The sequence below is a fragment of the Drosophila montana genome, unplaced genomic scaffold (genome assembly GCF_035044405.1).
Source record: "Drosophila montana isolate Dmon_TW-CO22-7 unplaced genomic scaffold, ASM3504440v1 contig_1624_1, whole genome shotgun sequence".
NCBI classification, from domain to species: domain Eukaryota; kingdom Metazoa; phylum Arthropoda; class Insecta; order Diptera; family Drosophilidae; genus Drosophila; species Drosophila montana.
Genome location: NW_026996559.1, coordinates 1,452,697 through 1,475,676, shown reverse-complemented (window position 1 = coordinate 1,475,676; position 22,980 = coordinate 1,452,697). Strand labels below are relative to the sequence as shown.

General features: G+C 41.6%; 1 protein-coding gene across 2 annotated transcripts; it reads left to right on the top strand.

The window, feature by feature from the left end:
• Positions 1–484: 484 nt before the first annotated feature.
• RhoGAP15B (RhoGAP_ARAP and RA_ARAPs domain-containing protein RhoGAP15B) lies at positions 485–22,660 on the top strand. Of its 2 annotated transcripts, none has more exons than XM_064699587.1 (9): positions 485–1,370; positions 11,523–12,199; positions 14,693–17,069; positions 17,143–17,269; positions 18,087–18,727; positions 18,796–18,891; positions 20,593–20,727; positions 20,792–21,315; positions 21,374–22,660. In XM_064699587.1, exons 2-9 carry the CDS (start codon positions 11,532–11,534, stop codon positions 21,507–21,509), a joined length of 4,704 nt encoding a protein of 1,567 aa, XP_064555657.1. In that variant the 5' UTR covers positions 485–1,370; positions 11,523–11,531; the 3' UTR covers positions 21,510–22,660. The 2 variants fall into 2 exon arrangements, with proteins under 2 accessions (XP_064555657.1, XP_064555656.1); XM_064699586.1 differs by having other exon boundaries at positions 11,523–12,352.
• The last annotated feature ends 320 nt before the right edge of the window (positions 22,661–22,980 follow it).

Below are 22,980 nucleotides of genomic sequence, written 5' to 3'. Positions count from 1 at the left end.
AGTTCAAAATTTGAGCGCCCACCGCGTTGCCAACTACTTGTAGGCAGCGATGGTTGACACGAAATATCGATAAGATATTAATAGGATTTTTTTTTGGTTTATTTTGCCATATAAGTAACGGCCACACTGTGACCCGGGCGCTTTAATATGCGTTGCTAAAACCATAAAGTTCTATGTAATATTATCAATACTAAAAATTTGCTTTTAAATTGTGTGTACAAATATGGATTGATTTATAACAATGAACTGAGCCAATTTTCATTCTGAAATTATTTGACAGCAGTGCAAATAACATAACAGACAGTCAACAGATCGTGTCCGTTCATTGCCAGACAGTTGAATAGTTCGCGAGATCAGTTTAACAGTAACAGCGAGTTAGCAGACCATTTTGAGTAATAACATAATTCTAGCAGATCATTTGAGCAACAACAGCGATCAAACCTAACAGGGCAGACTATCTACATACTATTTTAGCATTAAACGCAAAACGCAACAACAACGCAGCGGTACATCAAATGTATAATGGGCAGCCAACAAGTTGTTTGCTGTTGTGCTATTGCCGTGATTCCAACTGACCGACAAATTCGTTTCTGCTCGCTCATTGCGAGAGACTGTGTCAAGTGTGAAGTGTAGATACGTGCGTGCCTGTTATTGTTTTTTGTTTTATTTTTGATTTTTTTGATACATTTGTTATTGTTGTCGCCTGCCGGTCAGCGTCAGTCAAACGAAGAGACATTCAGAATCTATTTCCATATTTCCATTCTGTTTGCGTTCGCGATCGCGATCGCGACTCATTTGGCAAGCATTCTGTGCGCGCGGTGAAACGGGAACGGGAATAGGAACGGTAGCGGGAGCGGGAGCGGCGACCTGCTGGTCGTGATAAAAGTGCTGCGCCAGCGTTCATGGGGCATGGAAATGAATCATTCGACTCGGCCCGACTCGTCCCCTCCCGCGCTAAAAGAGTGCGAGCGCCAATCATAAATAAATATATAATGTGTCCAGCCAGCAAAAGCTAAACGAAACGATAAGCGTAGCAGACACATTTAGCACACTCTCCGGACTCGCGTTTTAGTCAATTAAACACCGTTTATACCACAAATGTGCCAAAGTAATCGCAGTCGACTTCGTCGTCGTCGTCATCGTCGTCGCTGTTGCAGTTGCGCGTAGGCAACGACGAGTGCACTTCAGTTTTTTTTTATGTGACTGTGTCTGAGTGTGTGCGTGTATGTGTCTGTCTGTGTGTGTGTGTGTGTGGTGCACAGGTTGAACAATTTTGTGTTAAATGTGGGCCAACAGCGACAACAAACAGCTACACAAATTTCGCATAATTGCATAGAAATTTACAGCTGCCAAGCGACAAAAAACGAAAGGTAAAAGTTTGTTTTATTTCTTTACGATATTTTCTACTTCTGGTATTGGGTTAATTTGCATAAATTGTTGTTCATATTTACAAAAAAAAAAAAAACATCTGAATGCGTGTCGAAAACAATAACAAAACAAAAACGAGAAAAATAACCAGTAACCGTCAGAGTTTTGTTTGATCGCTCTCTTTATCTCTCTCTCTTTATCTCTCTCTCCCTCTCTCTCTCTCTCTCTGTCTCTGTCTCTGTTTCTCTCTTGTTGTCTTTTAACCTTTAGGCGGGCGCCTGCATCTTTGACAAACAATACACGCCCTGTAGCTGCATTGTTTGCCTGCGTGCGTGTGTGTGTGTGTGTGTGTGTATGCATGCGGATTTTATGTTATGTGTCTGGTAATCCATTATCTAACTTTTAACAGTTGCTTAACAGCCTAAAACGCTGAGCGTAGCGCATTCCAGTTAACAATTGTCTGCGCTCTCATAGCCGGTTTCGTTTTACACATCACACGCAGTTAACTGCACTCACATGCATACACACTAACGCACACGTACGCGAGCTTGTTGTTGTAACATTATCATTTTAGCACAAATTGTTGTGTTTGTGTCTAATAACTGCTTATCGGTCCTATTCTGCACAGCAAAATACAGAGAAGTAATAACAGAGAGAGAGAGAGAGAGTGAGAGCTAGTGAATGCTGTGGCAAAAACTCAAACTTAAACGGTGTCAGCCGTAATCTCTAGCGCTCTCTCTCTCACTCCTACACTATCTGCCGCACAGTGTCCACCTGTTGCCGCAAAATGGGACAGAACAGGCGCCGCATGTGACACGCTTTGGCCATGGGGCACAATTCGCATTTTTGTTCTCGTTCTTTTTTTCTTTTGTTGCTGTTGTTGGAGTACGCGGCTTTTTTAACGCTTTTAATTGTTTGGCAATTTAAACAATTATAAACATATTAATTTTGATGCTGCTGTTGACGGCTGACACACATTCTATATGCTTATATATATGTGTTCGCATATGTGTGTGTATATATATTTTTACATATGTATGTTTTTCTATATATGTATATACATATATATATATATATATTTATATTTATATGTGTGTATGTGCTGTACCCCTTCGCAAATGGCATCGCACTTTGATAATCATTTATTGATATTGTTAATCAACGCGGTACATAAAAAGTATCTATGCACTGATTTGCCAAATGATAACAAGAAATATACATATTTGTTTATTATTGTTTATAGAGCATCTAGCTAATTTAGTTGCATCATTGTCTAAACTATCAGTTGATCGAAATCTGACTAGATTAAACATTATCAACTATTCAATCTAATGACAAAATATTTTAGCATTTAATGCCTATTACATACAATTGATCTAGCTTTATTAACTGAATGTATTGATCAAGCTGTCAATTTGTTCGCTGAAAGATGCCAGACCACGCGCCAGTGCTGCCAATTCAGCTATTTTCTAGTTACAATTGGCTATCAACAGAGGTCGTCTGCCGTAAACAGTTAAAATTTGGAATTGCCTTTTATTCTGGCCATTTTTAATGAGTTTTAGCTATTTCGAAAAATATATGTGAACGGGAAAGTGCAAATGGCCACAAAAAGCACGAGGCAAACAATGGTTTAACGGAAAGTGCGCAAACGGTGGCAGCTCTATAGGTTTTTGTATACCAATCCTGTGAACCACCCTGTCAATTTATGCTCAGACAGCTAATTCAGCTATTTTTCATGGCTATATTTCTCATGCAGTTCAGCTACTTAAGCGCCTCAAGCGTCAGTTGGCAGCACTGTCACGGACTCGCATAACATTTCAACTTGTCGTCCAAACACAAAGCACATCCAGCTCGACAATTGCAGACAAAGACGGCAACAACAACAACTGTCTGGCTGACAAGCCCAAATCCAGATGGGTCACCATTCGCGCGACACGTTGCCTTCAAATGAAGAGCGTGTTGAAGCACACATACACACACACACACACACACACACACACACACATACTTGCATGCAAATGTATGCATAATTATATATGCGCACGTATGTAGTTGCATATCAGCTTTGTAGTTCTTTGTCAGCTAATCAAGGAACGCATGCGCCCCCTCAATCTCTTACTCTCCCTTTCTCTCTCTCTCTCTCTGTGTCACTCGCACTCTCTTGGTCGTGCTCTCTTTGAAGTGAGTGCATTCAAATGTTGTCTGCGCAGACGGCTGTTTAAATCAAATTAAAATCGTTGAAATCTTACGACAAAAAATGTCGTCGAACCACTTCGGAAATCGATGCCTGGATACGCGCGAGTATGTATCGAAATGTTTCTAGTCCAAATGTATCGTTTGCAATATTACGAGTACGGGGGAGTACGTAAATATTCCTATTCCAATATAATTACTAGTATAACAAGTATTCAAAGAGCTGTTAAACTGTCCATCTTTGGGTACAAGAGATGGCGAGTCAATAAGTTTTTGCCAGTAAATAATGAGTAGAACATCCGACAGTAATTACCATATATGCAATTGATTGACTGGATATCAGGATATATGGCAAGTAGAAATTTACTTAGTAAGCAATGTATAGATTTATACCCAGCAGGCAATGAAACTTCTGCCGATGACAACATATTTTCTTCTTGCATTGACATTTGAGCGTGGTGCTAACTCAGCACATATTCAGTAAACCTCACTTGCCCTCGCTTACCCGTATTCTAATTCACATCCGTATCCAGTTGCTTGGAATGCAACATGAACTCCTGTGGCATCAGCGTCTTTTGCCGGACACGCCGGCAGATAAACACGAATTGTATATACACTCAGCAGAGAAGTATGTATGTATGTTTCTTTACTTATGTATGTGAATGATTCACAATTTGAACAACGAATCCATTAAATAGCAACAACGACAACAATTGCATAAACAAGAGCAATCCAATAGAAGGGCAAGTGATTCATTTTCCGTTATCCCAGTCAAAGCGTAGCACCCTTTCAATGGAGTTTACTAAACACAGCCTAACCAAACATAGTTCAACAGCGAAAAGCTCTTCTAATCTATACTCATTTAGCAAACATTTCCATTGCCGGAACTATGCCCAATTAGTTTCCATAATAATAATACTAGCAATAATAATAATGTATGCATATGAAACTGTGCGAATTCGGACAGAACATGACTAAGGGGCAAAGTCTATACGGCTGTTCTACGTGTCAATTGGCAATTTTGCAGAAAACAGTAAATTAATTAAAAGCTAAGTACAATACTCAAAGGATTTTTCCACTCAACTCAAAAACATTTGCCAAGTCAACTTGTCATTCTAACAAATCTCTAGAACACCAAATATTTAGATTAAAAGCATGTGAATATATTTAAAAGTAAAGCGAACGATTTGGCTCATTGCCTTTCTCTCTCTCTCTCTCTCTCTCTCTCTCTCTCTCTTGATGGACTCGTTTGCAGCATTTGAAACATTCGTTTGACAGGCTGCAATGAATGGGTTTTAAAAGACACATGAAGGAGTTTAATTTAAAATATACTTCTTTTACAAATTCGAATAGTCAATCTTGGCATCTTCCAATACATTATGCATTAGAATACGAAGTCTACCAATGATAACTTTTAGTACCGGCTGCAAGCTTTTTCCACGTTAATTAGTTTTTCTATTACACTTGCGCAATTTGGATAAATAATTGAAATTTCTAGACTGATTTCGTTCAGTGCATTTTCAACTAGAGGCATTTGTGTATAATAAGCAGCTGATAAGTCGCAGCAGCCATGGAGTTAAGGTCTCTTCTGGACGCCTGCTACACATAATGTTGAGCTGATAGCAACCTCTGATTCTGCGGCATATATTTTTAAACCTTATCGCCACAGCTCAAAGCAACAATTGTAACCTATCTGCCAACTCGTGGGCGCTTTCTACAAGAAATCTTTTCACGAGAAGAAGGGAAGGTTAAATAAAATAATCATAAACTGTCACGAATGTAAGTTGAAACATGAATGTGAATGGCATTTTTATTTTCGCATGGATAACATGTATTAACACTATATCCGACACGGCTAAAAATTAGTATATATATGCGAAGCTGGGAGTCCTCAGAAGAGACGGACGGACAGCCAGACTTTGTTAACAGAGACCCACATAAAGGGTATTATATTAGCTGATACGGCATTTAGTATAGAAATTTAGGTAAATATATTGATTGAATCATATATCGATAAGCTATATTTATAATGTGGATTCGATAAACTATTCAGTTTAGTTCATATTTTGAAGTGTGTGCTGTATATTATTCTCTAACATTGTGTTATACTACACCCAGATATGATATTGGTTATTTCCCAATTGTTTTTAAAGAGGGCATATCTCTAAAAATATATATAAATATACTTTCACAACATGCCCAAAGAATCTTCAAATCAAACAACTTTCAACCAGCGCCAAGCGATAATTGCAAGATAAGGAAATATTTGTGATGCCACATTGTTGTCTTTACTAATTTACTCCGAGCTCTACTCTACATGTATATGTATGTGCATATTCGTATATTTGTATATTTGTATAAACTAGAACAAGCGACATGTGAACTTGAACCACTTTTTTATGGGACTCGCTCGTGTATCCCACCTTGTACTGGATATTAACTTTCCTCCGTTTTGCAAAGAATTAAAACGAATATAAGACGGCAAAAGCTACAAATATTTGTCCGATTGATATAATAATATATCAAACAATAGAATCCGCTGGGCGAATTGTCTGGGTAGCCCAACTTGGGGATGGTTAATGAATTTAACAAGCTGCCCATTCATGCCTTATATGTGATTTATAATTGTCGCAATATCGTTGTCGTTGTTGTTATCGCAAACTATAAATGTAACCACATACACGTACACATTTGATACGCGGTCTATTTGTATGCTCCGCAATATAGTGTATGTACGATATATATATATATATATGTATATATATACCCATTGATTCATTGGTCAGACCAGCTTGGCGATTAATCATCAAACCGACAATTTTTGATCGTGGGCTGAAAGGGTGGAAAGGGGATTGGGAGAGATGGGAGAGATCCCGTTCAAAGAAAATGCTTCACATGATGTGGATGTCAATCAATGGCTATGTCTCTCCCTTTCTCGCTATGTCTCTCTCTCTCTCTCTCTCTCTCTCTCTCTCTCTCTATCTCTCTCTCTCTCTCTCTCCCTGGATTTAGCTGTGCCCATGATTCACGCGTGCAACAAATGCAATGACATGTACACAAGTTTATACATGCATTCATTCAAGTTATTGCGGAAAGCATCAGCAAGAACAACAAGTTTATTAAACATTGTAAACAAAATCATTGAGCCAGCTGCCCAGAACAACTTCCATTTGAAGTGCTGGCCACTTAAGCAACAACAACAGCAACAATATAGGCTCCATGGCATCGCCCCAAGTTCTACTGAACAAGCAGCTGCTGTCCCGGTTGTCTATAGCCGGCCTGGTTCGGAGTTCAGAGAACTGCTGACAGAGCTGGAGATATCCAGAAATGAAATACCAGAAACGAAAACCAATTTCATTAAATGGATGATTGCATACCCTGGGAACAAGCAGGGCACACTATATGACAGAAAAAGGTGTTGATAAACTATAGTGCCCGCCAATTATTATAATCTATTTAATCTATATGGCTTTAGAGTGTGTGCGGACAAGGAATACATATATACAGATATACATAGAGCTGTAAAATACAATTACAGAATACTAAATTGCAGGTCCATCAACGTGATCATAATATTAAAATGATATACTGGTCTAGTGGGCCCCTTATTCCCATTTTCTTTTTTTTTAGTGTTCTGTTAATGCCACACTGTTAAGTGACACTGTAAACGCCACGCTGTTAACTGCACAGTGACATTCAATTTAATATTACTTTTTTATTTTATTCTTCGTTAACCAAACGTCTAATTAAAAACGCGCTTCACTAACCAACTTTTAAATTATGAAGTGTGTTCGAAAATCAAGTTAATTGTATTAAGGCCAGTGTTAATGATTGAGCCTTTTGAGCGTTTAATCTGGACTTTAAATATATTTTTTATTATTTATTTTTATATTTACCCAAAGTTTACGCTACACAACATACGTTTATACTAGCTGGTACTTTCACAGGACAGTACCTGTGTATTTTTATGACAAGTAATTAATTCAATTTAAACTCCTTTTTAAGCATATTTCTTATATTTATATTATGGCGGAAGGCGATACAACTTCTAAGGCTTGTTAAAATCTCAATGGGGTTAATTTTCCGACCATGGATGTGAGAGAATAATCATGATATTTACAACCACGATATACTCTGATTAAAAATAAAAACTGCAATTATATTCTTTTATAAACAATTGATTACAATAAAGACATTTTGAACATTAACTAAAAATATAAAAATACTGTGGTCTCCGAACATTTGTTTTTATAGCAAATTATTCGTGAATAAAATGCGGAAATGGGAAAATAAATGAAGTAAAATAAAATATGAATTTACAAGTAAATGCAAAATTCGGCAATTCGCATAAGAGGCAACTGATTTGCTTGAATTTAATTGTGAACTTGTGGCAAAGAGTGCTACTTTGTTTTCGAATGTATTTCAACTGAATAATAAGCATGAGTACATTCTCGAACACACATATACACATACCTATATATAAACGACCATAAGCTTTTGTGTATATATGTAACTTAATGGTCATTTGCGTTGGCTTTCTTTGTGAATTGGCCAAGTCTTGGTGCCATTATTGACGACTCTTTATTTTGCGAGGCGAAAGAGACAGAGGAAGAGCCAGAGATAAAAAAAGAAAGTGAAAGCCAAATGGGCAATTAATGATGCCTATCGTCTATAGTTTGGAGTTGGCTTGCTTTGAGCTGGGGGAAACACGTGTTTGTCATTTGTGTCGTTTGTTTTTATAATTTATCTCTTATTGACTTAACAATTTCAGTCCGTTTTCATACCCTGTTCACGTAGTGAACTAGAAAATACCCTGTACCCAGCTCCTGTGGCTGTACTTTTTCTTTCCTTAGCCTCAGTCTATTCAAATTCATTACTGAATATATTTAGTGCTTATTTTCCACTCTTTATGATATATTCAGTATAGCATCCAAATGTGTATATATACAAATTTCCGCTATATGCTCAAATCGATTAATCTATTTGTGTTCGGCGTACTATAAATTATTTCCCAAATAAGATGCCTCTTGCTTTGATTGACTACAATGTTGCTACTGGCTAAGAATATACATATACTATAGAAGACTTCTTCCATAGAAGTCTTCTTTTGCTGGTTACAAATACTGGCTCATAGCCATTATACCCCTTTTCAAACCATTTTTAACACGTACAGGGAATAAAAATGTATTGGTTTGCCTGCGTAAACGACGTTTTTAAATCTCTGTCACAAACTCCAAAACTTCGTATACCTAGCAAATCTGCCACAATTTTAAAGATTTTGGAGCTATTTCTTATATAACCCGCAAATCGATATAATCTTTATCTTTAAACTATCTTTCTATAAATCCAACTGAATCGCATCTTTTTATTTAAGTATTATTAAAGTGTAACAGAGTATCTGGCAGTCGATTGCACTCCACTAAAAGGTTATTATTTGATTTTCCCTCTAATTATACTGTAAATGAGGGTACTTTAAATTTACGGTGCCACATGTAGCGCATTGCAAAGTCATATGTGCATTTAGGGTCAGCTACAATGTATACGCATATCTGCCGTAATGAGTTGAATCAATAAAGCCAAATCCCAAGCTGATGATATACTAGATACACCAATATACTTACAAACATATGTTATATGTATGTGGCGGCGATGGGTTGAAAATGTAATTTCTGTAAGAAGAGCGCTTTTATTCTTCGGCCTCCCGCAGATAATTGTTTATACATTTTGTTGCCGTTTGCAGCTTTTTTTTTTTATTGTGCACTTTGTCAGATTTCTTTCTATGATAATTTCCACTTAAATATGCAAAACTTAAACTACTTAAAGATAAACTGCGTATAAGCAGTGCGTCTAATTGCTCAACTCAAACTCGAGCCGCCGCCGCGCCAGCGCGAGCCGCAGCAGACGCCGCTGCTCCAGTTGCTGCAGCTGCTGTTGCACTAACATCCGATGCAGCAGCTCCACTTTGTCGTATGCCGTTGTCTGGCGCTGGGCGCGTGGGCAACGCGGCTGGTGCTCTTCAGTCTTTAGTGCCATTTGGCATGGCTGCATCTTTATCGTTGTTGAGCAACTGAGGATTGTGCCAAAGAAATGTAGCAGCAGGCCGAAGAACAGAGTTAAGTAATTGCACTGACTTGCAACTTGTGGCATGCTGCTGCACTGAGCTCTTTGCGTTAAATGCGCTGCTGTCAAGGACCAGAACCAACTTTTATATGCAACAGGTATAGGCCAAATACGAGTTCCTTGCCTGCAACTAACTTTTAATCGCAGGCAATCGAAACCCTATCCCACATACCCTCAGGAATGTCCTGGCTGCAGGTCAAGAATTTCCAAAAACCCAAGATTTACGTGCTGTAAATATTGACTATATGGCAATCACCTTTTCACATTCCACAGGAAAAATGCCAGTTCTAATTTCCAGCAACAATATTAATTTTGTTGATCAAAATAAAAACCCTTCGGATTGAAGATGGGCTTTAAATGAAATTGTTATAAATAAAATCCACCAGGTGCAAAATCTACAGTAAGATTTTTCTTTAGATTAAATTTCTTTATTACTGGTAAATACTATACATCCAAAAATATGGTTTGTTCTTTTCGATATTATTCGAAAACTTAACTGGTTTGTAGAAATTATTCCATTTCATCGATGCCTCGCTGAAATATATACATTTTTCTATACGCCAAGAGGTATATATATATTGTGGAAATGTATGTAACAGGCAGAAGAAGGCATATCCGACCTATTTAGGTATATTCTTGATAAGAACGTAGAGATGAGTCGATTTAGCCATGTCCATTTTTTTTCCTCATATGTAGAGCCTTGTAAATAAGTTTGACTTCAATTTTTGAACGAGTATTAAATACTCTGAATAAAATAACTAATTAGCTACCTTTTTGTAAAGAAATGAATAGGGAGGAAGTGTCCGAAAGGAGCCACCATAATTTTAGGCATTTACAAAAACCCACAAATATGTGTGCATGGATATCCAAATATCCATATATAGTTGAATGTTTTTGATCTGTGTATCTGAGATATCGTGAAAAGAGATTACCCTTCATTTGGACCGTCGCATTAAGCCCGTCGCCCTGATCAAGAAAGCCCCCACTGATTAATGAAATGATTCTTTGGCTATTAAGTCGAACAGCTCATCGGTTAAATCGATGTACCAAATATTATTTTAAAATCCTTCGCTTAAGTCCGCTTTTTATACCCTGAACCCATTAAAGTGGGTAAAAAGGGTATAATGTATTTGTGCAAATGTATGTAACAGGCATAAGGAAGCAACTCCGACCCCATAAAGTATATATATTCTTGATTAGCATCAATAGCCGAGTCGATCTAGCCATGTCCATCTGTCCATCTGTCTGTCTGTTCGTCTGTCCGTATGTATGAACGCAAGGATCTCAGAACCTATAAGAGCTAGAGACTTGACATTTTAGCTGTAGGTCCTCCAAGTGCCAGCGCAGATCGAGTTTGTATCCGATATTCGATAACTTACCCCAATTTCATTATGATCGGCTAAGAAACACAAAAGTTATGTGCGCACGTGTTAGCAGCGGCTAACGCAAGTTCCAAGAATTTCTGTATGTACATGTACACACACATGCGTGTTTTCTTTGAATTCTATCAACAGCATTGCAATTGCGATTGTATTGTTTTCTGTGCTGCTATTTTAATTAGTTTTTTCTCATTAAGAATTAATACATTGTGTGGCTGTTGGGTAGAGGAGGCGGCAAGTAGTGCGGTTAGTTGTGAGTTCGAACCCTGCCAAGGGAACTTTTTTTTTTAAATTTATCTTTATGGCTGCTAAAGCAAGCGAGCGCTTACCGCGAGCATTATTTGGTGTTGGAATAAGAGGGTTCAGTGAATCCCCTAGTCGGGAGCTCCCGACTAGAACCTCTTACTTGTTGTATATACAAATATTCATGCTCATGGTTCTTCCTCTTTGGTTTGCTTTTAGCCTTTGGTCATGGAGCAGGCGGGCACGCAGACACGTCCCGTGCCGGCGCCGCGTCGCCTCTACCCGGAGGTGCGGGTCACCAACTACGAGAACATCGATATCAATGTGGGCAGCGGTAGCACCAGTACCAACAATCACAACTGCAACAACAACAACAATAATAAAAAGCTAAATATCAACGCAGAGAATCTGCATGGCAGCTGTGCGGAGAAGAAGCTGCCGGCCGGCAGCCACACCAAGCTCATACTGCAGGAGCACAATGTGGAACAGCCGATTTACGGACCAGATGCGAATGAGAATGTGCCCGCCGAGCCTGTATACGCAACGCCCAAGCCGGCGCCCAGACAGCGAGCCCTTGCCGAGCTATTGCTGGAGGAGGAGCATGGTGAGGAGGCGGAGAGAAGGGAACAGGAGCAGCCGGCGATAGCATCGCCCAAGGCGATGCGTGCAGCCCCGCAGGTGCCATCGAAACCGCTAAACATTGAGGCGGATCGGCGGCGGGTCGACCGCTCCTCCATTTCCAGCGAGTTCTCCACAACGAGCGTCAGCGTCAGCGGCGGTATCGGCGTCGATGGTGCCAATGGTCAGCCAGAGAATGATTCGCGGTACACCTCCAATGCGTCGCTTGACTGCAGCGAGAGCTCACAGAGCGGCAAGTTCAAGTCGCCGTCACCCGGGTACGTAGACGAGGGCAACGAGCAAGCGGATGAAGATCGTCAAGATCATGGGCAAGATCTTGAGGGCGATTCCGATACGGAAACAGAAACGGAGGCGGAACGCGCCGCCTCGTCCGATCAGTCGGAGCTATCCGCGAGCTGTGACGATGACAAGTAAAATTTTATCTACAATTTTTTATTTGTTTTATCCCTTCTTTTCGATTCTTTGGTGTCTCTCACTTATTTTTTGCTAATGGTATTTCCGAATTTGTTTTTTTTTTACATTTAGTATCGCACCCCTCCCCCGTAATACTATGGTACTCGATTGTTTTTTGATTTTGTTTTTGGCAACTAACCCAAATGGGTTGGGTGTGTTACTTAATTAACCCCGTAGAAACGCTAACCGAACCATCCACAAGTTCATTTTGTATGGGCTTAACAAATACTTTTATCACCCAAGTAGAAATTGAAATGCACAATGAATCCCAAAAACATATTCCTTTGGTTATGGGCCCCATTTAAATATGATTTGGATATGTGAGAAACCCATCGGAATGGTGTACAACGATACAATAAAGCACTGTAAATTGCAAATACCAACTTTAAGATAACGAATACGACGAATCGGATGAGGCAAATTATAATAAGGACTAACATTTGTAAATTAGTTAGGTTCTGTGGGTTCTAAACTGGGTTTGTTTGACATCCAAACAAACCTCTTCAAGTGAGCGGGTAGCTCCAGCTACACAATTCGCCAGGTCTACAAAAAGTTATCAGCATATTAAACATTTTTCTTCACATGATAATTCAATAAATATATCGACCTGTCCGAAATGGTTGCTAAAATAAAATAATATTCATAAAGCGACCCGTCAGCAAGTAGCTTTTCTTTGTGAGACTTTACTTAACAATATGTTTTTCCTTTTCTTAACCATTTTAAAAATCAATCCTATTTGCAAAATTGTTTATTAGAAAACGATGAAAATAAACATTATTATTTTTGTCAGACGCTATTTTTGAGATCTTAAAACATTGTATATGATTTTTAGCTGAGTTCAGTTCAATTTTTAAGTGCAACATTTTGGGATATTTTCATATTTTCCTTTTTATACCCTTGTAGAGGGTATTATAAATTTGCCATGAAATGTGTTACGCATAGAAAGACACAACTCCGTCCCCATAAAGTGTATATATTCTAGATCAGCGTCAACAGCCGACTTGTTATAGCCATGTCCGACTGATTTAAAGCATAGGTCCGTCTTTCGGTAGCGGGCATTACTTATGTCGGAACCGAACGGATCGGACCACAATATCAGATAAGATATTTTCATCAAACTCACATATCTGCAAAACCGTAAGGCAAATGACTACAAGGGTATTAAATCTTCGTCGTTTATTTAAAATACGTTTTTTGTTTAAACAAGATCCCAAAGTGGCCGATATATGATCTGGGAATGGGCTTTCAGAAAGTTTTCCAGCTTCCAAATAGATCCGGAAAACCTAAAGAAAACATGAAGTTAAACTTATGGTAATGAGGAGCCCCGTTTGATGCAAAAATAAAATCAAATAAAGTTTTTTTCACTATTTAAGATTTTAGTTAACATTCCAATAAAAAAGCTTATAACTACTTAAAGCAAATTTAACAATATCTCCCAAAACGTTTTCGCACAATATTTTGACTCTTCTTTAAAGTAATATAAGATATAAATAGCGATCGAATAGTACAAGCATTTTTTACAAATTCCTCTGGAATTCAAGCAATTTTAGATTTTCTCCAGCTCGCCAAGAAGTATTGCAATTGCTTCAGTTTGTATAATATTAATAAAATAACAATGAGAACATTGTGAACGCATACTTTGCCGATCTCTTGGTGTTCAACCTTGACTCCTGGTCATTGATCTCCGGCGTAATCAGTAAACAGATTCAGTTCAGCAGCTGCCTGTGATTCCGAGTTTTCCGAGACAGAGTGAAGCGACAGCTGAAACTGTTTAAGGACAAATCCCCAGTCCACAATCCACAATCTGGCTGGCAACATATAAGTACCTGGATCTGCCTCAGTGCACCCAATGTTCCCTATTATTCGCTCTATTTATAGAAACGCTTGTGACTCGTGGAACTCCGACTTCCGCCGACGCATTAATCACGCTCCTGTCGAGCGCATCCAAAAATAGTCGCCTGCCGTTTGCCATTTCAAGATCAATGACAAATTATATGCGGGCTCTATTCTATTTAGTTCCGTTCCATTTCGTTTCGTTTCGTTCCGTCTCGTTTCGTTTCGGGTTCTTTCGCTTAGTTGTGGGGTCTGGTACTCGAGTTTAGTTGGCGCTGTGCAGTTGGGGCCGAACGTTCCATTTTATTGATATTCAGATATATATACAAATATTGTATATATGTATATACTTAATATTTGTATGGGCGCTAACAATTTTTAGCTGTTTTTCTACTAACCCCAACTGGACTGGGCACCTTGATTCCTCTGGCTAAGTAACGCAACGAACTCTGAATTTCTCACAGGAATTTGTTGCGCTCGTTGGGCAACACCTCGAAGCTGCTCGGCGAGGCGATTGGCGAGCGTGTGGCCTTCAAGGCCAAGGGCGCCAAGAAGCGTCTGGACAAGAATCTGAAGAGCTCCACGGAGGCGTTAAGCAGCCTTAGCGCGGACGCCAGCAGCCGACTGAGGCACGCCAGCAAACGTTTTGGCTCCAACTTCACGCTGGGCCGGCGGGACAAGACGACGGAAGCAGGCAACTTATCCGAGCTGGAGCAACAAATGGAGCTGGAGCGACGCCGCACCATGCCCAACACGGACGTCTTCAATACGATACAGTTCAGTAGTCCGCTGCATCGCAATGCCGCTGGAGGCGGCCACACGGATCTCAGCGGCGGCAGTGACATGAAAACGCTGCCGGAGCTGCACACTGAGCTTGACTACGAGGTGCCCAGGCCGAAGCCAAAGCCGAAGCCCAAGGTCAAGGCCAAGCCGCCCAGCTACGATGAAGCGCTGCGTTCGCGGCCAGCGCCACCGCTGCCGCTGGTTAAGAATCTGGCACAGGAGGCGGCACAGCTGGTGCAGCTGCGCAATCATCAGCCACAGCCACAGCGCCAGTCAAGCAGCGGCGAGTCGACCGGCGAGGAGCTGCCCATGCCCAGTTTTCCGCCGCCGCGTCTGTCGCAGCAGTTGGAGGCAGTGCAGCCGCCGGCGCGCCATAAGCGCCGCAAGAACTACGAGAACATCCAGCTGCGTCGACCCAATGTGGACTCAGCGGAGCTGCAGGAGCTCAATCGTGCCGCAGCTGCTGCCGAGCGCGAAGAATCGCTGCTTATCACTGCCAACATTGCCGCCGAGGAAGCCCGCGCGCCCAAGCCCGAGCGCAGCGACTCCTGGCACTTCTATGGCGACGCAGCAGAACCCGAGGCGGAGCCGGAGGCGGATTGTGAATCATGCTCCTCGCCAGAGCCACTGTACGCCAACCAAGAGGCCACCTATGGCAAGCTATTCGAGATGGCCACCAGCAGCACCAGTCGCGGCAAGCTGCTGACTCCGCAGCTGGAGCTGGCGTGCATCAGTGAGGATGGGGAGCTGGACAGCAACGAGGGTGCCGTGGGCGGCTGGTCGGCGGCACCGCCACCGCCGCCGGAACTGATTGAGGAGTTTGATCCGCTGATGGGCAAATGCTCGACACTGGCCCGCTCCAACAAGAGCAACGAGCTGCTGCTGCTCGAGCATCTCCTTGAGGAGGACACCTATGGCACCATCAAGCGCGAACAGGACGATGTCAGCATGTGCACCTCCGAGGAGGATGGCCGCAACGAAACACCCGCAGCCAATGCCAGCTCCAACTCCACATCTACGTCCACGGACACTGCAACAGCCACTGCCAGTGCCAGTGCCACGGGAGCAGCTACAGCAGTTGGAGCAGCATCTAGTGCACGCAATCAGCCGCAGATTGTTCATCAGAATGCGCAGCTGCTGAGCGATAGCATGGAGAACATGCTGGATGACACGGACACTCTCGAGCTGGACAGTCTCGAGCTGCGCGCCCGGCCCTATCTCAGTCGCCTGGAGGAGAAACCAGCGACAAGTCCGGCAACTGTTGATCTGGCGGCGCCATCGCGCAATCGCACCAATTGGTTTGTGGGCGACAAGACGCACATTGAAGGCGACAGTCCGCCCACCTATTTAGAGGCCATTGGTGGCGATGGACAGCCGTTGTCGGCGTCGGCAACCAATGCCAGCGGCTCCGAATCAAAAAACACGCTGGGCTCACGCTTCCGGCAGACGATGAATGCCTTCTCCAATGTAAAGCTGCGCATGGATGCGATGAAGCGACGGGCGAGCTTCAAGGGCGCCGCTCAGCGGCAGTCGGATGTAAAGGTGGCCCTGCAGATGGTGCCGCGGCCGAGTCTGTCGCCGTTGCTGGTGCGCTACGAAGGGCCATTGGTGCGCTTCCCGTCGGGCGTCGTCGAGGATATACTGAAGGAGATGCAGAACCGCAAGGCCATATTGCGGGATCGACAGTTTCAGACGTACCTCGACCAGGAGATGAAAACGCCCAAGGAGCTAATCCCACTGGACACCATCACGACGCTGCAGTGCGTCAGCAACAGCCGCGTCACCGACAGCGCCACCCATTTCTACTGCTTCGAGTTGACCACGTCGCAGCCAAAGAACGGAACTGGCGCCGCCGATGGCATGACCTCCAATCCCAATCTCCTGATGACGAGCAATGCCTGCGGCAATCTGAAGCAGTTGCGTGTCGCCCATCTCTATGGTGTCGGCAAGGAGTCCGAACGCGGCGTCTGGATGCAAAAGATTCTCGAGAGCCTCACGAACAGTGTGCCCGTGAAATACACCTGCCACTATTATCGCGCCGGCTGGTGCTACCTAAAGGTGAGCCTCCTCCAAACCCAAAACCCAAAACTCAAACCCGATACCCGCCTGGCTAATACCCGCCTCTTTGCAGAATTCCATCACCTCCGAGTGGAGCGGCACGTGGCTGGTGCTGCGCAAGAGCCAGCGGCGCCTCATCTTTGTCAGCGAGGCCAATGGCAACGTCGAGAAAATGGACCTGAGAAAGGCGCGCTGCATCGGTGAGTTAATTGCAACAGTTGGGATTGCAACAGCCCCCTCCCCAACAGTTGCTGGGCACGCTGATTAAAGCTCCAATGGGCTATTTAAAAGTGAATCATTCGAAGATAACAAAGCCCCAAGATATTAGGTTTACAAGCAGGTGTCAGTTGCATGATAAAAAGAAAATTAAAAAAAGATTACAAATAATAAATACGCCAACCTTTTCAAAGTGGAGGACATGCACACATGACAAATTATACAGAATTCAATTTAGTGGAATTTGAGACCAAACATGTAAACCCACAATAATATCGAATCGAACCGAGTTTAGCTCTGAATTCCAATTTTCGATTCATCGTAAAGCGAATCTTAAAGCGGGTAAGCTGACTAAAGAATTTCCGAAACTAAACCTGAACCAAACCATTTTTTAACTGGGATAATTGCAAATACAAGAGACATAAATAATTAAATTTCCAGTCAAGTGGATTGTTCTATAAAAAACTGTACAAATTTTGAGAACCAATGTGGGAACCAAAAGCAGGACTAATAGACATGGAAAACCAAGTTAACGAACGGACCGGATAATAATAATAAATTTCGAAAAATACCAGATTTAAAGCACACTTTATTCATATGCAAGAAAAGTCTTCTATAAGTTTCCCTTTAACAGATATCTGCAGTAAATATATGGACATATGAACAGAGACAAAAAGAGGAACAGCTAATATAAAAGAAAACAAACTTGCCGCTCCAATCTCTATCTCTGTCTCTGTCTCTGTCGCTGTCCCTGTCTCTGTCTAGCTCAGCATTAATCTGTCCCTCTCTTATCATTCGCAGTTCTAAAGGAGAGCGACGAGTCCATTGATAATCTGCACGTGGAGAGCGGCCCAATGCTGATGATCGACTGTCCGCCGTATGCCGTCTACATGATAATGAGCTCGGCGCGCGAGACTAAGATCTGGCGTCACATCATCAGGGAGGTGGCGCACAATAACGGCTTCTCGCTGGGCGATCAGCAGCTGACGCGCTACGACGTGCCCGTGATTGTTGATAAGTGCATCAATTTTGTGTACATCCACGGCTCCATGTCGGAGGGCATTTACCGCAAGTCCGGCTCGGAGAACTCCATGCACAAGCTGATGAGCGCCTTCCGGGCCGACGCGTTCAACGTGGAGATCACGCGCAACGAGTACAATGAGCACGACGTGGCCAACGTGCTAAAGCGCTTCATGCGCGATCTGCCGGAAAGATTGCTGGGCAAACTGACCGACAGCTTTGTGTTTGTCACCGAGCTGGCGGTGGCCTCCGAGAAGATACCCATCTATAGGGAGCTGCTTGCCCGGCTCAGCACCATTGAGCACGAGACGCTGCGTCGCATTGTCGGCCATTTGGTGTTCATCAGCTCGCAGCAGGCCAAGAACAAGATGAGCGTACAGAACCTCACCATGATATGGGGCCCAACGCTGCTCGCCAAGAAGGTAACACCTCCGGCCGGCCCACTTACCACCCATTGGCTGTTCCTAATCCCAGTGCTTCTCCTTTACAGTGCGACGAGCTCATCTACTCGCAGAAAGAGGCCGATGTGCTGAGCGATCTGATTGTGCTTTACAAGAATCTGTTTCCCTGCAGCGCCGACGAAATGGTAATAACTAAATACCTCCAATATCCATACATATTTCGCCAAAACCCAAGCTAACTGCCTTACGCTTGTAATTTGAAATGTTGAACCCGACCGCAAATTGCATGACTAACTGTAAAAATAATGAAATTTACAGTATGCCATAAACCGCAGCTGCAAACTGAAACAATTGACCGCGCTCTAGTCGGGAGTCGATCCGTTTCTACGCTAAGGCAACTCCGTTGATTTTATACCCTAAACCCATTGAAAATGGGTAAAAAGGGATAATGTATTTGTGCAAGTGTATGTAACAGGAAGAAGGAAGCATCTCCGACTCCATAAAGTATATATATATTCTTAATCAGCATCACAAGCCGAGTCGATCTAGCCATGTCCGTCTATCTGTCCGTCCGTTCGCCCGTCTGTCCGTGTGTATGAACGCAAGGATCTCAGAACCTTCTTGTGCCCGCGCAGATCGACTTTGTTTCCGATATTCGATAACTTGCAGAGTAATCGATAAAAATTTTGGTAAATAACAAGAGCTAGAGTCACCAAACTTGACATGTAGCTTCTGGAAAAGTATATATATATCAAGTATCTTTCATTTTATAGCTATCACCACCTCCCCGCTACTACCTCATAGCTATAAATCAAGTAAATAAACTAATTTATCATGCCCGCCAATATAAGCCACAATTTAAATGCAATTGTCATTTTGAATATTCTATAGCACAATTAGATCTACTGTAAAAAATTGCATCAAAATCGGTTAAGAGACACAAAAGTTATTAAAGAAAATGTGTTTTGGCTGGCCTCATATTTGCGGCAGCTAGCGCAAATTGCAAGAATTTCTGAATACATGTACACACACACATTCATTCGCGTCTTCTTTGAATTCTATCAACAGCATTGCAATTGCGATTGTATTGTTTTCTGTGCCGCTATTTTAATCTCTTTTTTCTAAAAAAAAAAACTCAATTATTGGTGTGGCTGTTGAGTAGAGGCAGCAGCAAGTAATGCGGTCCGTTGTGAGTTCACACCCTACCGAGGAGGCTTTTTATTTCAATTTATTTGTATTACCACTAAAGCAAACGAGCGCGTAGCGCGAGGTGCGTTTGATGTTGGAATAAGAGAGTATAGGGTATCCCCTAGTCGGGAGCTCCCGACTAGAACCTCTTACTTGCTACAATATTCAAAGCTTAAATATGGCAACCAAAAGTGTGTATATACCAAAGTACACCCAAAAATTAATGAGCATTACTTGGTGAGGCATTTGTCCTATACGAAAGTTTGCTGTTTGCTTACCAAATTTTGGGTCAGAACTTATAATTGGAAATATGCTGAAAACACCGTTGATATAACCGATTTTGATCGATTTCGTGCCATCGGGCAAAGTCTCTAATCTCTGAGCTCGACACTTTCAAATAGACAAAAAAAAAAAGACGGACAGACACACGGCCGTTGATCAAGCTGATCAAGACTACGTATGTGTACTTCATGGGAACGGAGAAACCTTTACCTGCCTTTTACATCAACCATTTACTATTAGAATAAAATGTCGTTGTTGGGCCGAAGATTAAATACACCTAAATATTCGGATCTACTTTTGTACAAAGTTGTGAAACTTCGAGAATTCTTCAGCTTATTCCTTATAGCATATGTTCCATCTATGGCATATGTCTCAGTCTCTATCTAGATCTGATTTCCATTCTCTTTGGCATTTAGAAAAAGGAACAGGCGATGTTGATGTGCCTGCAAAAGTACTATGCGGCCGCCGAGACACTGAAGGATGCTGTAAAACAATCGGGCGACATCAAAATCTGGATCAGTCTCAATCCCAATCCTGATAATACCACCGAGGTGAGCTCATAGTTTTGTCATACATCATGAAAAATTTACTAAACGCATCTCCGTCTGTTTTCAGGAGAAGACGCAAGTTAATGCCACAATTTCACCCACAAAGACCGCCTATGAGCTGTGCCGCGAGTACTCGGCAAAGATGTGCCTGCCGACGCATCAGTTGACACTGTATGAAGTTATACTTAATGACAGCCTGGAACGGCCCCTGCACCACGACGCCAAGGTGTTCGATGTCATATTGAACTGGTCCTACTGGCCGGAGGAGGATCGCAAGCACAACTATCTGGTGGTGCGACCCATCGAGATGCTGCGCGAGGTGCAGCGCGCTGTCAAGAACCTGGCGACAGTGACGCCTGGCAAGGAGCTACGCTTTGCTGACTACCGCACCAAATCGTTCAAGACGCTGCAGTGCGAGCTGCGCGATGGCAAAATAGTTGTCTCCAAGAAGGACAAGAACGACAAGACGACTATTGTACGGGAGATCTTTCTCCATAGCTCCACAGCGTATTTGGGCTGTGAGCGTAAACGTGACTTCCCCTGGAGCTGGGCCATCACATTCGTTGAGCGTACCCAGGCGCAAATTATGAGGTAGATATTTATCTAGCTGCTCATTTTGCCAAACTCCTCACGTCTTGCCTTTTTGCAGATCACGTGATGCACCTTTCATTGGGCACGTGCTGGCGGGTAGCGAGTGGGTCGATCGCACCATTTGGTATTCGAGCATCTGGTACTGTCTACATGGCGATAACATTTTGCCACCCGCAGAGATTATCATCAAGTGAAGAGCGACAGCAACTGAATAGCCAAGCATCCACTTGTTTGCCAATTTATTCTGCCTGCATTAGCATTTAATTTGTATTCAATCATGATTGCAATTTTTATCTTTCGAAGACATTCTAAATATGTGTGTATAGCATACTTTTTGCGGCAGAATCGATTTTGATGTCTCAGCTTTCGTGTTTTAACTTAACTAAGATGCTATCCGAAAAGTATGCAATATATATATATCTATATTTTTATAGAATTTTAAAAGATAGTTCTAAACATGGCTGATATACTTTTTGTAATATTTTTTTTTGTTTATTTTTTTTATTGTTTGATAGTATAATTTGCAATATCGATTAGCACGTAGGCGCTTAATTTTGTAGATATTTGGAATTAATTTTTAATACTTATGCATAGATAATTTTATACATAAGAGCACACACAAACATACATACACATATTTTATGCATAAGCACTATTTTTTTTTCTGCGACAAAGCATTCAAAATCGATTTTTCACAACGATCGTGAAAGCAAATGAGCCAAACTCGTCAAAAAGTGTTTGCCATTTGTGCAATACGAATAATTATTACGATCCTTTATCAAATTTACTATTTATACTAGAGAAATTTTGTCCTTCAATTCCTACGCACTTCGAATAGCCACCCATACACATTTACTTATCTGAGATCAGATTTTTGGTTTCGGTCCACGGTAAGCGCATTTAGTACATCAAAACTAATTTGGGTCATAATATCAGCAATAAATTAAAGTCCATGCCAGATGTCTTCAATGTAGCTAGTTCCTTTGGGGATTAGAATCTTTCCTGTATGATCTTCATAGTCTAGCAATTCCGTGTGGCTTACAAAAACATTTATAAGTAAAGATCTTGATTTAATCTTTTCATTAATTCTCGGTCTCTTCGACCAGATGCTTGAGGAAGCATTTATATACATATGATTATATATTTGCATATAATTTAACATTTTATCCTAAGTATACATCTTTTTTACCAATAATATATATTTATTTATGTAACTACCAATAAACAACACGATTCTTAAACACTGTAAGCACTTTGGGAGGGCGTAATCACAAAATGTACCGTATATATAAAATTGCCATTGCAACACGATATTAAAAGTAAATAAATTAAACATACTACTAAATTGATTTAATTTATAACCAAAACTAGGATCATTTGGAAATACATAAAGAGAAGTATCCAAATAAAATCTTATATAAGTATAAAAACAGATCCGTCGACATCGTATCTTTTTAGAGAAGAGATAGAATAATTTAATAAAATATGTCGAAATGCGACACACACTTTCGTAATACCTAGCTACTATAGATATTAGAAAGATTTTGTTCTTTTGAAGATACATAGGTGCACAATAAACTGAAGATAAAAATTTATATATAGAAACAGAAAAGGCTAGGTTCGGCACGCCATCGATTAAATACCCTTGCAGAGATTCGGCTTACA